This window comes from Trichechus manatus, unplaced genomic scaffold (genome assembly GCF_000243295.1).
Source record: "Trichechus manatus latirostris isolate Lorelei unplaced genomic scaffold, TriManLat1.0 scaffold00005, whole genome shotgun sequence".
NCBI classification, from domain to species: domain Eukaryota; kingdom Metazoa; phylum Chordata; class Mammalia; order Sirenia; family Trichechidae; genus Trichechus; species Trichechus manatus.
Window position 1 is genome coordinate 17,532,158 of NW_004443941.1, and position 14,263 is coordinate 17,546,420.

The 14,263-nt window shown below is 38.7% G+C and overlaps 1 protein-coding gene across 1 annotated transcript in view; it reads right to left on the minus strand.

Moving 5' to 3' along the window:
- The window catches only part of CAMKMT (calmodulin-lysine N-methyltransferase), a 456,979-nt gene that overhangs the window by 49,178 nt on the left and 393,538 nt on the right, over nt 1-14,263 (minus strand). Inside the window, exon 7 of the mRNA XM_004369498.2 lies at nt 8,722-8,788. Coding sequence (XP_004369555.1) covers nt 8,722-8,788 — 67 coding nt within the window. The remainder of the gene's footprint in view (nt 1-8,721; nt 8,789-14,263) is intronic.

A 14,263-nucleotide genomic window follows, 5' to 3' on the forward strand; every position in this document is an offset into this window, starting at 1 on the left:
CTTATCTAGCAGTATGATAGCAACTTAGGGTGACCCATATAAGAGATGGTACAAAAGATAAGAAAAGCCTTCAAATTCTTTTAAGAAGCCAGCATATCAGTGATACCGAATCTTACAAAGATTGCACAATAAAAGAAAACTGCGGACCAATTTTACTGATGAACATCAATGCAAAAAGCCCAGATAATACAACATACTGCTGGTGGGAATGTAAAATGGTGCAGCTGCTTTGGAAGATGGTCTGGAAGTTCCTCAAAAGGTTAAACATAGAGTTACCATATGCCTATATATACCCAAGAGAAATACAAATACATGTCCACACAAAATCTAGTACACGGTTGTTCACAGAAGTGCTATTCATAACAGCCAAAGGTGGAAACAACCCAATGTTCATCAATGAGGAATAGATAAATAAAATACAGTATATTCATACAAAAGGGGGTTGGTGGCACCGTGGTTAAAGTGCTCAGCTGGTAACTGAAAAGTCAGCAGTTCAAACTCACCGGCCACTCTGCGGGAGAAAGATGTGGCAGTCTGCTTCTGTAAAGATTTATAGCCTTGGAAACCTTATGGGGCAGTTCTGCTCTCTCCTGTAGGGTCGCTATGAATCAGAATTAACTTGACAGCAGTGGGTTTGGTTTGGTTTGGTATATTCATTCAACGGAATATTATTCATTCATAAAAAGGAATGAAGTACTGATATATGCTATAACATGGATGAATCTTGAAAACACTGTGTTAAGTGGAAGAAGCTAGTTAAAAAGACCACATATTATATACGATTCCATTTATATGAATTGTCTAGAAGAGGCAAATCCACAGAAACAGAAAGTAAATTAGCAGTTTCCTAGCTCTGGGGGGAGGAAGGAAATAATACGGTTATGAGGAGTGACGGCTATTGGGTTCAGGATTTCTTTTTGGGGTGATGAAAATGTTCTAAAATTCATTGTGGTGATGGCTGCACAACTCCGTGAATATACTAAAAGCCACTGAATTACACACTTTAAGAAGTGAATTGTATGGTGTATGAATTATATCTCAATAAAGCTGTTTGAAAAAAACCCCAGATAACATGTTACTTGAATATAGCCACATGTTAAAAGAATTATTATGACTCCATGACCAAATAGGGTTCATAGCAGGAATGCATAGATGTTTTAATATTAGGAAACCTGTATTTACGACTTGTCATAGTAATAGGTGAAACAAGAAAAGCAAGTGATCATCTCTATAGATGCTGAAAAGGCATCTGGTAAAGTTCCATATTTATCTATGATAAAATCTCTTAAAAATATGGACAATAAAAAATTCTATAAACAAGATAAAAAATATATATCGAAACTCAAAAACGAATGCATACTTAACGGTGGGACATTACAGAATTCCCAACAAAGTCAGAATCGCAGATGTCCATTATTTAATATCATTCTGAAAATTTGAAACAATAAAATTATACAAGAGAAAGAAAAAAGAGGTATAAAAATTGGAAAGAAAGCAAAATTGTCATCATTTGCTGATGATGTGATTGTTTACTTAGAAAACCCGAGAGGGTAAACTGACAAGCTATTAGAAATAATAATAACTCATTGAACTGGCTAGTTAACATTTACTTTATAGCTTTTTAAATATACAAATAACAACTAGTTGGAAAATATAATGGAAGATCCCATTTATAAGAGAAACAAAAAAATAAAGAAGTCTCTAAAAACAAACAAGAGAAATAAAGGAAAATTTTAAGTGCTACTGAAACATGTAACAAAAAATAAAAAGAAAACTAAAGTAAAAATAAAAAGAATAGGAAGACTCAGTTATAGAAATGTCAAGTCAGTAAATTTGTAAATGTATTTCAATTACAATGAAAATGCCAATATAATAAAAATGTCAACATAATTTTAGAAAATTTTACAAAGAAAAAATAATGGCAACGGTGTAGACTTAACTGAAATGAAAATACATTACAAAGATAGAGTTACTTACACAATTTGGTAGGGATGCATGAATAGACAAAATCTACTTCTGAAAATTTGTTCTGTAGATATATTTGAAATGTAAAGTTCATATACAGATGTGTTCAGTGAAGCACTGTTTGTAATAGCAAAATTCTGAAAACAAACTAATGCTCATTATTAAAGTAAAAAAATCAATCATGGTTTAGTAATGGATTGTTATGTGGCCATACTCTAAAAAATCTTAAGATTGCCCTTGTCCATTTTTAAGCGGAATACTCCTTTGGAATCACTTTGAGGACTATGGTGGGCCTGACCCAAGCCATGGTATTTTCGATTGCCTCATATACATGTGAAAGCTGGACAATGAATAAAGAAGACCGGAGAAGAACTGATGCCTTTGAATTATGGCGTTGGTGAAGAATACTGAATATACAATGGACTGTCAGAATGAACAAATCTATCTTAGAAGAAGTACAGCCAAAACGCTGTTTAGAAACAAGGATGGCAAGACTTTGACTCACGTACTTTGGACATGTTATCAGAAGGGACTGGTCCCTGGAGAAGGACATCATGCTTGGGAAAGTAGAGGGTCAGTGAAAAAGAGAAAGACCCTCAACGAAATGAACTGATACAGTGGCTGCAACAATGGGCTCAAGCACAACAACAATTGTGAGGATGTTGCAGGACCAGGCAGTGTTTCGTTTTGTTGTACGTGGGGTTGCTATGAGTTGGAACCGACTCAACGGCACCTAAGAATAACTCCTTTGAAAATGAAAATATTATTTGATATGTAACTTCTGTGACATAAAACTCAGTGAAGGAAGAATTTTTCTCTTAAAATCATAAGACAAATTCACAGAGAACTCAGAATTCTGACATGCAGACCTGCTCTATCAATACAGAACCTAGCCTATTTTTGGTAGTGAGATTTTGACTTTGGTAAAGGACAGGCATCGGCACGTCGAAAAAGTCAATACCATGTTATCTTAGAAGCAAAAACCTTAATTTTCAATTTGCTGCAGTTTAAGAGGGCCCCTAAAACAACACAGAGGGCACTGGTGGTTCAGTGGCAAAATTTTCACCTTCCATGTGGGAGATCTGGTTGGATTCCTCGCCAATGCATCCTGTGCGTACCTATCACTCGTCTGACAGTAGAGGCTTGCATGTTGCTATGATGCTGAACAGGTTCCAAACTAAGACAGACTAGGAAGAAAGGCCTGGCGATCTACTTCTGAAAACGAGCCAATGAAAACAAAAATAGCACAATGTCTCCAAAACATAAATCTGGCTCATTTTAATACACCTACTCCTCACTTATCAAATATCTTGTCATCCGACATTTCGCATTTATGACAATAGTAAAAAATCTACTATCTGACTATTTTGTGCACTAAAGACATACATCTGGCAGTAACAAATGCCAAGGTGCGAGGTGAGAGTCACGCTGGCTGTGATGGTTAGGGTTTTGTGTCAACTTGGCTGGGCCATGATTGTCAGTGGTTTGGCAGTTATGCAATGATGTAATTTGGAAGTTATGTAATGATGTAGTCATCCTCCATTTTGTGATCTGATGTGGTCATCCTCCATTTTCACATAACATCAATTTTTGCATAAGAACATGGTCTTTGGAATCTAACCATGTTGGTAAGTGAGGAATGGGTGTACAAAAAAGAGAGTTCTTTATCAAAGTATCTGAAATTGGATAACATTCCTGTGGGAGTTGTTTTCTTCGCTGCAAAACACTAAATAGTAGAGACATGAGCCCTTCTATAAACTTGTCAAGCAAATCAACAATGTTATGTTATAATATAAAGTACACATAGTAATTTCATTTTCTCATATCCAAGACAGCAACAGAAGGAAACAGGACCGTGGTGTTTCTGGAATTCTCAGCAGTTCTCAAGATTCTGTTACCATATTTCTAACAAAACTTACCAACAGGTATATTTCATTAGAAAATTCCTTAAAGAGAGTCCTCAGCTTCCTTATCTCAGTTACCTTCTAGTAACCTTCCTCTTCAACCTGACAAAGGACAGATAAATGCCTACTCACACTGTCAGTTTGTCTACAGACACTGCGTGTGCATGCCTGAAATGAAAGTCAGCTATCTGATATATAAACTGATGTCTGGATTGCTAGAGCTTGACTTTCTTCTACTAAAAATTGTTTGGTTCCCTAAGCCCTATGAATGCCTGTCTTTCAAAATCTACTCCAAATACAAATCTTAAAAGCTTTTATATACTAGGATAAAGTATACTAATTGCTTCAGGGAAATTTAAAAACATGTTAAACAGAATCTTTGCCTTCCAGAAAATTATCTATCTCTCTCACTATAGAATGTAAACTCCAGGAAGGCATGGACTTTCTTCATCTTGTTTACCACTATATCTCCAGCACCTAAATAGTACTTGGCAAACAGCGGTGATCAAAATATTAGTCCAACAAAGGAATGACCCAATGAATGAATGAACATGGAAACAAAGCCACCATGCTTTGAACAATAAGAATATGGCATGTTAAATTGTGGTACTGTTCTAAGGTCAACAAAAGTTAAGAGAAAGAAGAGATTAGGGTAGGGTGAAGTAATCTGAGATGGCAGGAGGAAATGGTAATTGAACTATCCTCAAAGGATTTAGATGGACGAAGAGATGGGGAACAAGACTAGCAAAGACCAGAGATGGGAAAGATCAAATATGTTTAGGAGGAAAGGGAAGAGGCCTGGGTGATGAAAGAGTGGTGAGTGGTGGAGAGCAGTGGAGGCCAGATTGGATGAAGAGAGTGAAGCCAGCCTGTAGAAGGTCTGGGAAATCAGCAGTTGGATCCCACTTGGTTGGGATGTGTACTTTTTAATCATTTTCCACATTCCCAATTTAAGCTCTAAAGGAAACAGAGCCTCAGAGAAGGCAAAAATCTTAAAAAGCAGTAAGGTAATGGGACCAAAAGCCAATCCTGTGGGCCCATCCCAAAACCAAAAATCAAACCCATTGCTGTCAAGTCAGTTCCAACCCATAGCAATCCTATAGGACAGAGAAGAACTGCCCCATAGGATTTCCAAGGAGCAGGTAGTGGATTTGACCTGCTGACCTTTTGGTTAGCAGCCCAGCTCTTAACCACTGCACCACAGGGGCTTGTGGGCCCATATATAGGTAAAATTTGGGCTATAATAAAGTGTTAAAAGCTATAGTAAGTTCCATAAACCAGAAACCAGTTGCCATTGAGTTGATTCCAACTCATGGCGGCCCCATGTGTATCAGAGTAGAACTGTGCTCCATAGGGTTTTCAATGGCTGATTTTTTAGAAGCAGATCATCAGGTCTTTCTTCAAAGGTACATCTGTGTGGACTTGAACTTCTAAACCTTTGGGTTAGCAGCTGAGCACGTTAACTGTTTGCACCACCCAGGGACTCCAGTAAATTCCATAGTTTACTAAAATTAATAGTTTAGCAAAGAATAATAAAAGTCAGAGGTCTAAATGTCACTAGCAATTTTCACACACAGATAACTCTTTTCTTAAGTAGAAACTCGCTTTTAACATCCTAGTAAGGAAAATTTAATTGATTTTTTAAAACTGTAGCTTTTAACTAATAAGCAGAGAATGACGCCATTCACTAATTCTGGAAGACCTAGAAATATGTAGACGTCAAAAGCTTCAAATGATTCTTTATTAGAGAGTCACAATTTTGAAGACAGCTTCAGATAAACCTAGCAATTGAGATGCTGTAAATATCCTTGCTCTTTCACCAATCTCTAGCTATATTTAGTAGCATGATTTCCTTTGTTCAAGAGTTACTCTGATAACTCTGTATCTATGTTCTCAAAGGCAGAGTATGTTGGACATATTAGTCAATGGATGGCTGCATGGATGAACAAATGAATGAACCATGGAATGACTGTATTAAGATTTTTGGGATGTAATGGATATAATGCTGCATATATGTGGATCCTAGATATTGGCCAGGGTTAAATTTTCCAGGATTTCATAAACATATCTTCCACATCTAGCAACAATCAGAACTGGGATTGAAATGGATCAGAGGAAGTAAGAAAGTTTGGGATGTAAGGGATGAAAGTTATTCTTAGCAAGGATGGTGGTGGTTAAGAGAGCAGAGGTGGTTTCAAAGAGAAGCTAATGACATCGAAGCGTCAGGTCCCCTCACCTACAGAGGTCCCTTCCGAGGCCTTGTTGGGAGCCCTGCCAAAGTGTCCACATGGTCGTATGTTTCTGTAAGTGTTGCTAAAGTAAGCTACAATTGAATTCATCTTTATAAAGAGGTCCCTCAAATAAGTTTCAAGCCCCACAAAACCTGGGTGTGTCCTGTCTGAGAGGTAAGAAGGGGTTGGCATCAGGAGGAATCTGAGAGTTACTGAGAACATTATGAGAGCAGTGGGGATGGGCATTTGGGGGTGCCAGTCAGAATTCGGAGCAGCTCCTATTCTTTTTAAAACACCATTTCCTAGATTCACAGTTCTCATATCACGACTTCCCTTTCTGCTTTTACATCTTTTCCACAAATGAAGTCACTGGAGACATTCAGCTGTTACAAACTTCATGTCAAGCTTTGAAGTGCTTTTTAATAGCAGAAATATTTGGCTCACGTGTGGGCTTTGTAGCTATGGTAAATACCTCTCAGTTATCTGTCGCTGCTGTTATTCTACACCTCCAGTTTGGAGGAGAAATTCTGCATATGCATTGAGGCACTGAAAAAGAACACTGAACTACATTTTAGCTCTTTTGTGAACAGTTTCCTTTTATTTCTAATTTTCTTGCTAATGCTTTCATCACATTGTACTGGTTATGGGTGGCAAAGCAGTAGCTAGAAGGGGAATGATGATTATTACATCATCAGATGGCAGCTTCCTTTTAGCTTCTTGAAGGTTAAGTGGTCAAGTAGCTCCTTAATGTAAGATAAAGGCATTTCAAGGGCTGACTCATCCACCTGTGTTCTGGGCAAGTGCTTTAGTAGACTTTGGACAAAAAGCTTGCAGTGGTTTCAAGAGAAGAAACTGACCACAATTAATATGAGATAAAGACGGAAAAACCCCTTAACTTGGAGATTCCTCTATGATGATTGACATAGAGGCTATATGTCCAGGTATATATCAGAACAATATATTGAGAACTCGCAGTTTTGAGAACAGAAAAACAGAAACAAAGGCCATGTATTAAACATTTTGGATATGCTCTGTGTTGAACAAGGACATTTTGCTTCTTTATGTAACCTAATTATTTTATGCAGAGATGTTAGAAAATACTATTGCACTCCATAAGTTAAACACTTGACATTTTTATTCCTCAAAATGCAACATTTTAGAAGTCTCGATATGTTTATTAATTAGTGATTATTAACACCCAGCAAACAACATTATGTCTCGAAAAAACACAATCTCTCTTCACAGCATGAAGCTAAAATCTATTATTCCCTCATTCCATATGCTGAAGTACACTCAAATGCTCACAAATGACCTTAAGCATTAAACTAAATGTAAATGAGGACAACATAGAAAATGTGCTTTTGATTGATAACTAAAAGACCAGGTTGAAAATCACGTCCAAAAGGAAAGTCCTTTCCAGAAGGGTCTGGCAGTCTGCATTGTGGAATAAGACCTGTCCCGAGAATGAAGGACACAGGTGAGGGCAGGCCCTGCTCTTTCTCCGGACCGCTGTAGGTTTGCCCGGTGGCAGGACCGGCTTGTTTATTTACGTGAAAAACACAGAACATACTGCCCACTGTGCCATCAGCCTCCTCTGAACATTCGAATGCTGGATTTAAAAATACATATGTGGACACTTCATTATATTCACTCACAAATGTAAGAGAAAAAAAAAAAAATCATTGCTATTCTATAGCCTTATCCCAACCTGTCAATAGTTTTAGCTTTTAAGCAGGACAGCTGTTCATCTACTTTATTTTTTTTTATCCCAGACTGGGCAGTTGGGGTAAGGCGAGTGTCCTGAAAATATCAAGGATGGCAGATGAACAGTGATAAGTAAATAATTAAAAATCGAAATTTTTCTTCTAACAATACCTGCGGTGAAACATATTAAATAAATGCACAAATAAAGATATTTTATGTGAAAACTACTCATTCCTCTATGTCCATACCAACAGGGCAAAAATACAATGCAGCATTGCAGAAAATACCATTGTTTGCCCTGAGGGTGAGTATTTCTCCTAGGTTGAGAAGAATTAACAGAATCTCAAAGGGAATGGATACCCAGGCTATTTGTAAATCATGGGAAGAGCAGGATTTCTCCATCTCAGCACTATTGACAATTTGTGCCAGATAATTCTTTGTTGTCGGAGGCTTCCCTATGCATTGTAGGGTGTTTGACAGCATCCTGGGCCTCTGCCCACTAGATGCCGGTAGCCATCACTACCCTCTCACAGTTATAAAAACCAACAGTATCTCCAGACAGTGCCGAAAGTCCCCCTGGTTGAGAACCACTGGAGTAGAGCCACTCATAAGGCCTAAGGTTGGGCTTCTTCCAACCTCATACTGTACAATCTCAGCCCTTAAATCATTCCCAACTCAGTATTTAATACCCTTAATCTTCAGTTTTCTCATCTATTAATTGAGGATACTGACAGCATCTGCCACATAGGGTTCTTACGAGCATTAAGTGAAATAATACTTATAAAGTGCTTAGAACAGTGCCTGGCACATAGTAAGTGCTCAACAAATGTTAGCTACTATTATTTTTAACAATCGTCTATGATACCAAGAAAAACAGTTTCAACTGGAGTATGTTTTAATGCAGAAAGGTATCTTACCAGCTTGATATTTTCCGAGTCTTAAACACACCGGACTTCTGATTCCTTGTGATGATGTCTCTCACATCTGTTGGACATGGTTAAGAAAGCTTCTGCAGTGATTATCAACTGCTTCAAAAAACAAAACAAAAAAAGACCTACAAACATAGTAATCTTCTTGTACACAGGATCAGCACGGAGAAAAGGGAAGAGCTGTAGGGTATGAGGCAGGAGGGGAAGCATCTAACCCTGGCTCTGCCACCAAATGCTGCCGAATTACCTACCAGAGGCAAGCTATTTTTCCTCCCTGGGCATAGTTTTGTTACCTGTAAAATGCACATTCAGGTGGCATCACAGCAAGGCCAGGGTTATGGGTGCTGGCTGTGGGGAGGTGACTGTTCTGTAGGTCCCATGAGGTACCATGCCCCACTCACTTAAAACAGCCAGGAGTCCAAAGGCAAGCCTCTTTCAGTCAGTGGGGAGGCCAATGGCAGTCTTTGGAGATGGTTTGAACGGAAGTATTTCCAATTTCCTAAATGCCGGTCGGGAGGGTGGGGATGAGCAGCAGGGAGAGAGATGGGAAGAAGACAGAAGAGAAAGATGGAGAAAAGTTTAGAGAATCCTTGAGAGAAAATGAATTACTGAAGAAGAAAGTCAATCCAATGGAAGTTCCCTTGAAGAACTGCCTGTACAGACCTATGCTTTGGCCTTTGGCATCTGCACGAATGTAAGGTCTTGTACAAAAGAGCCGTATTTATTGAAGAGATGTTGTTGAGGAGCTGGCCCATTACATCACACAGTGCCATCTTTATGAGGCCCTGTGAGAGAAATCATGTCAGGTTTCAACACCAGGAAAAGCTGGACTTCAGATCAACTGTTTTTGCTTCACCTCCTGAACACCATAAATTGTACAACTGTTCCTTTTCCCCTCTTTGCTCTGGCCCCTGTGTAGCTCAGAGACAAATGTATGAGCTACCTCTAACAACCACAAGAGCTCCTATAGCATGTATTTTCTGTACTGGCCTCTACTCCTGGTTTCATACTTTCCTGGCTTTTTAATTTTCACTTGCCCTCATTTTATCATTTATATGGTATAAATTTTCTTTTTTTATATGGCATATTCTATGTGTCACTGTCAGAAGCCTCAAAATCCCTCTTTTGGAATAAGGTAGATTTGAATAAACAAGCAATAAAATAATTCCAGTGCAGGCTGCAAGCTGTACTAAATTGGGCCCATGGGGAGGAAACCAAGCAGACAAGTGATGTTCTCCTATTGCTCAGAAAAGCAGATTTCCTGAGTGCTTAAAACAAGCACTGGCCAAGGTCTCCCCGCAAGAACAGAGCCACAGGCCTTTTTAACCCAAATCTCTGCTTGAACCACCAGGCACACCCATTTCTTCTCGGAGTGAATAAGCAGGTACTGTGATAGCTTTCTTCCCCCAGGAGTGGGTAGGAAAAATCAATTAGGTCTCCTAATGAAGGGCTTTGTTGAGGTTTACAAAAGTGCTATAATGTAGACTTTTTTTTTTCCTGGGTGAACTTTCCTGTATGCAAATTAAATACCGTTAAATTACATTCATTACAAAAATAAAAGAGACTAATTTGCCTACTTGTTTTGATTAACTAAAATGACACAATCGGCCTACAGTTCTATTTCAGGAACAAAGTATTTCAGGAAAGTCATCTAAATGAAATGTCTTGCAGAAAAGGACAGCTGACATCTTTATTCTGAGGAGAACAAAATTAATAGACCGTCAACTGACAACAGTTTCTGATTAAGCTCCCCCACACTCCGGCCACACCCTGCTCGGCGTTTCCATGGCACCCAGCCACATGCCATAATGTGCGCGGTACACCTGTAGCGTCCTATGAGTACATGACTAATCTATCAAGCAAAACATATTATTTTGTTAGTGGAGGTAATACTTTTTATAAAATAGTCACAGGGAAGTTAAATTATATAACTCAGGAAATCTATTAATAATTTTTAGTAAACATCTTAACACTATATACTTTTATACAATTTATAAACCTGTGACTCCAGGTGGTCAGGCTGAAGCAAGCATATGAATTTATATTCTAGAGGTAATTTTTTTTTTAATGAAAAAAATCACAGCAGTATTTAGCTGCTTTATTTTTAGAACTGGACAGGAAATATATTTTGTAGTTTAGGAGGTGTTTTTTATATTAAAACAAGTGCAAAGAGAAAACATGGCAATAACCATGTTTTTAAAATATTACCTCAGTAGATACATTCTCATCATCTACTCCCCATCCTTTAGTTTAGGTCAGATTTTGAGGTGGTTCTTCTGGATGCCACTGTGTCCAATAATAGATTTTATCATTCTTCTCTGTCACTCTCAGGGTAATAAAAGAAATCCAGTCAAATCGAGTCAATATGTCCAGGATGGTGTTCAACATGATGGACCAAATCGTGGTCTCTGAACTGCACCCAGCTTCTGGTAGACTTCAGTGGGAGGTGCTGGGTGCAAAGAAAGCCTTAATGTGATTTTTGATTAAATGGATACAGAGCAATCACCTCCAATCTCCTTGTCTGGGCAACTGGATTTTGAGAGCTACAGGGTATACGCTGGTGGCTAAAAGGAAACCAGTGTTCTATATCCAGATTTTCTTCTTAAATAAAGCACAGTTCAGGAGTGAGGCTCCATGTCAATTTTGTTTCAGTTGATTTTTATTCTTAAAAGATATATATTTTTGTATATATACTATTAAAGAGACGTACTAACAGTCATTTAAACTGAAACTAGTAACAGTCATTTAAGCACAAATTCTATTAGCTACCTTAATATGTGTATGTATAAAATAGTGTTTAAAATATTAACCTCCCTCTGCAATTAGTATTGTTATATTTATCAGTAGTTGCGCACACATTTTAAGAGTTGGGACTGTTCTTTAAGCAAGAAATTATTTTTAAGATAATAACATAATGCTCTTGGTTTATTTTCATTAGAGCATCAAAAGTGAGGGTGCAAAACTATGAGATTATAATATAAATCCTATTCATTCTGATTTCCATTGCCGTGGAGTCGATTCTGACTCATAGTGACCCTACATACAGGACAGAGTAGAACTGCCTCATAGGGTTTCTAAGGAGCGACTGGTGGATTTGACCTGCCGACCTTTTGGTCAGTAGTTGAGCTCTTAACCACTGTGCCACCAGGGCCCCTAAGTTTACAAAGTGTTCTTAAATGTGTTTATGACTCCAACGAATGGAGAGGGTGAATGATATGGCAGTACTGTGAACTCTGTTAACACTGACTGTTCCATTTATGGGCAAGAGGCCTTTTCTTCCAGAGGGTGCTGAGGAAATACAAGATCACATTCACCAAATCATTCTAGTTTTTGGTGAGACAGAATGGTTTAATGAGGGCGGAAAAAAAAAAAAAGCTTTGAAGTCAAATGAACCTGGCTTCTAGTCTGGATTCTTCTAATAACTGTGTGACTGACCTGTGTCAATTAATCTCTCTGAGCTACATCTTTAAAATAGGAGTAATAACACACATTTTAGAGGGCTGTTGTAAGGTTTACGGGAGTATCACATTTAATGGGTTTGACACATAGTAGGTTCGTTGTTGTTGTTGTGTGCCATGGAGTTGATTAGACTCAGAGTGACCCCATGTGACAGAGTACAGAACTGCCCTATAGGGTTTCCTAGGCTGTAATCTTTCGCGAGCAGACTGCCAGTCTTTTCTCCTGAGGAGCCACTGTAGGTTTGAACTGCAGACCTTCCAGTTAGCCTAATGGATGTTAATTTATTACCTTTTTTTTTTTTAATAGTTCAGGCAAAGGCTTTGGTGGGATAGAGGTCTGGCAGTTAAGCTTTATATTCTTTCCCCGCTGCTCAGAACTAACTACGTGAATATTTATATTATAGAATTTAAATATCTGGAAGGAATCAGAAGACTTCTGCCCTGGAGTTTCCCAATGTCTTTCACGCATACAGTGTGCTTTAGCCAAGGCAAAGTCTGTGTTTTCAATTATTTCTGTTACAAATTCAGAGATATGATTTAGACTAACCCCTTGGTTCCTGGATAACAGAATCACTCTTGGAGATACAAAAACTCCTTAATGGTACACTTACAACTTTACATCCAAAGTGATGCCTTTTGTTACTACTACTATTAGTATTAATACTTCCCAACATTTGAAAAGATACCTTTTGGGAAGGGACAGCAAGTCCAATCCTTATTAATAGTAACAGTTGTTCCAATCACCAATAACGTCTTCTGCGGCATTTGACTGTCTTGTAACTAAATAATCAGCAAACAAGAATACAGCACTCATTTAGCCTTCTCTATTTGCAGTGGTTAAGAACTCGGCTGCTAACCAAAGGGTCAGCAGTTCAATTCCACCAGCCGCTGCTTGAAAATCCTATGGGGCAGGTCTACCCTGTCCTATAGGGTCGCTATGAGTTGGAATCAACTTGATGGCAATGGGTTTGGTTTGGTTTGGGTTTATTCCTTACTCAAGGAGGCTTAGTGGCACACTGGTTAAGTGCTCGGCTGCCAACCAAAAGGTCGACAGTTTGAACCCACCTGCCACTCCCCAGGAGAAAGATGTGGCAGCCTGCTTTTGTAAAGATTACAGCCTTGGAAACCTTATGGGTTTCCAAGCGCCCTGTGGGGGCGCTATGAGTCAGAACCGACTCAATGGCAATGGGTTTGGTTTTTTATTCCTTACTCAATGGCTTAAGGATAGACATCAAAACGACATTTTCACAGCCACCAGATGACTGATCCTTATCAGTTGCCAACCAATTCCCTCTCTGGAATGTCAGCTCCACGAGGACAGGGACCATGTCTGCCTTGTCCAGCACCTGAAATGGCATGAATTAACTTTAAAAGATATCTGTTGAGTTCCTACCCAGTGTGAGGCACTTGGAGTTCATTTATGGCTCATCTAATAGACAGAAGAACAGCCAGCATCACTATTGGAGGAAGTGCCTGGAGACAGGGTGGTGGCCTGGGATTCCCAAGTTCTGAACCATCCACAGCACAAACTGCATGGTCCACATGAAGTTTAATTCATTCGTTACTCAAGTCAGGGATTCTGTTATATAAAACAATGTTAAGCCAGGGGTATCTCTTCTTGAAAGCACAGGAGATTCACCAACTTTTGGAGAATCCTGAGCTCCAGATCATGATCCAGACTGTGCTTACTGTGGGGATAAGATGCTTGGGTCAGAAGCACAAAGAAATGGGCCACCAAGCATTGATATATTTTGCAGACAACACACTTGATGTTTACTAAGCTGGAGTCAAGGCAGGGTTCTTGCACTGAGTGAATGAGTGATTGTAACCACAAAGGGACTGCTCACCTTGAGATATTGTACTTCTATTCATTATGATTTGGAAGAGGTTTAGCACGAATAATAACTCGGTGTAGAAATTCTCTCCCTTATTTGTACTTCATTGTCATCACCAGCTACAGACCCTTTTTGAGTGATTATTATCTGTGGACACTTGGAGATTTCTTTAAAGGGCAGTCCCAAAGAAAAGTGAACCTGTCTCATACTATTTTAGGGTAAATTTGAGAACCGGGT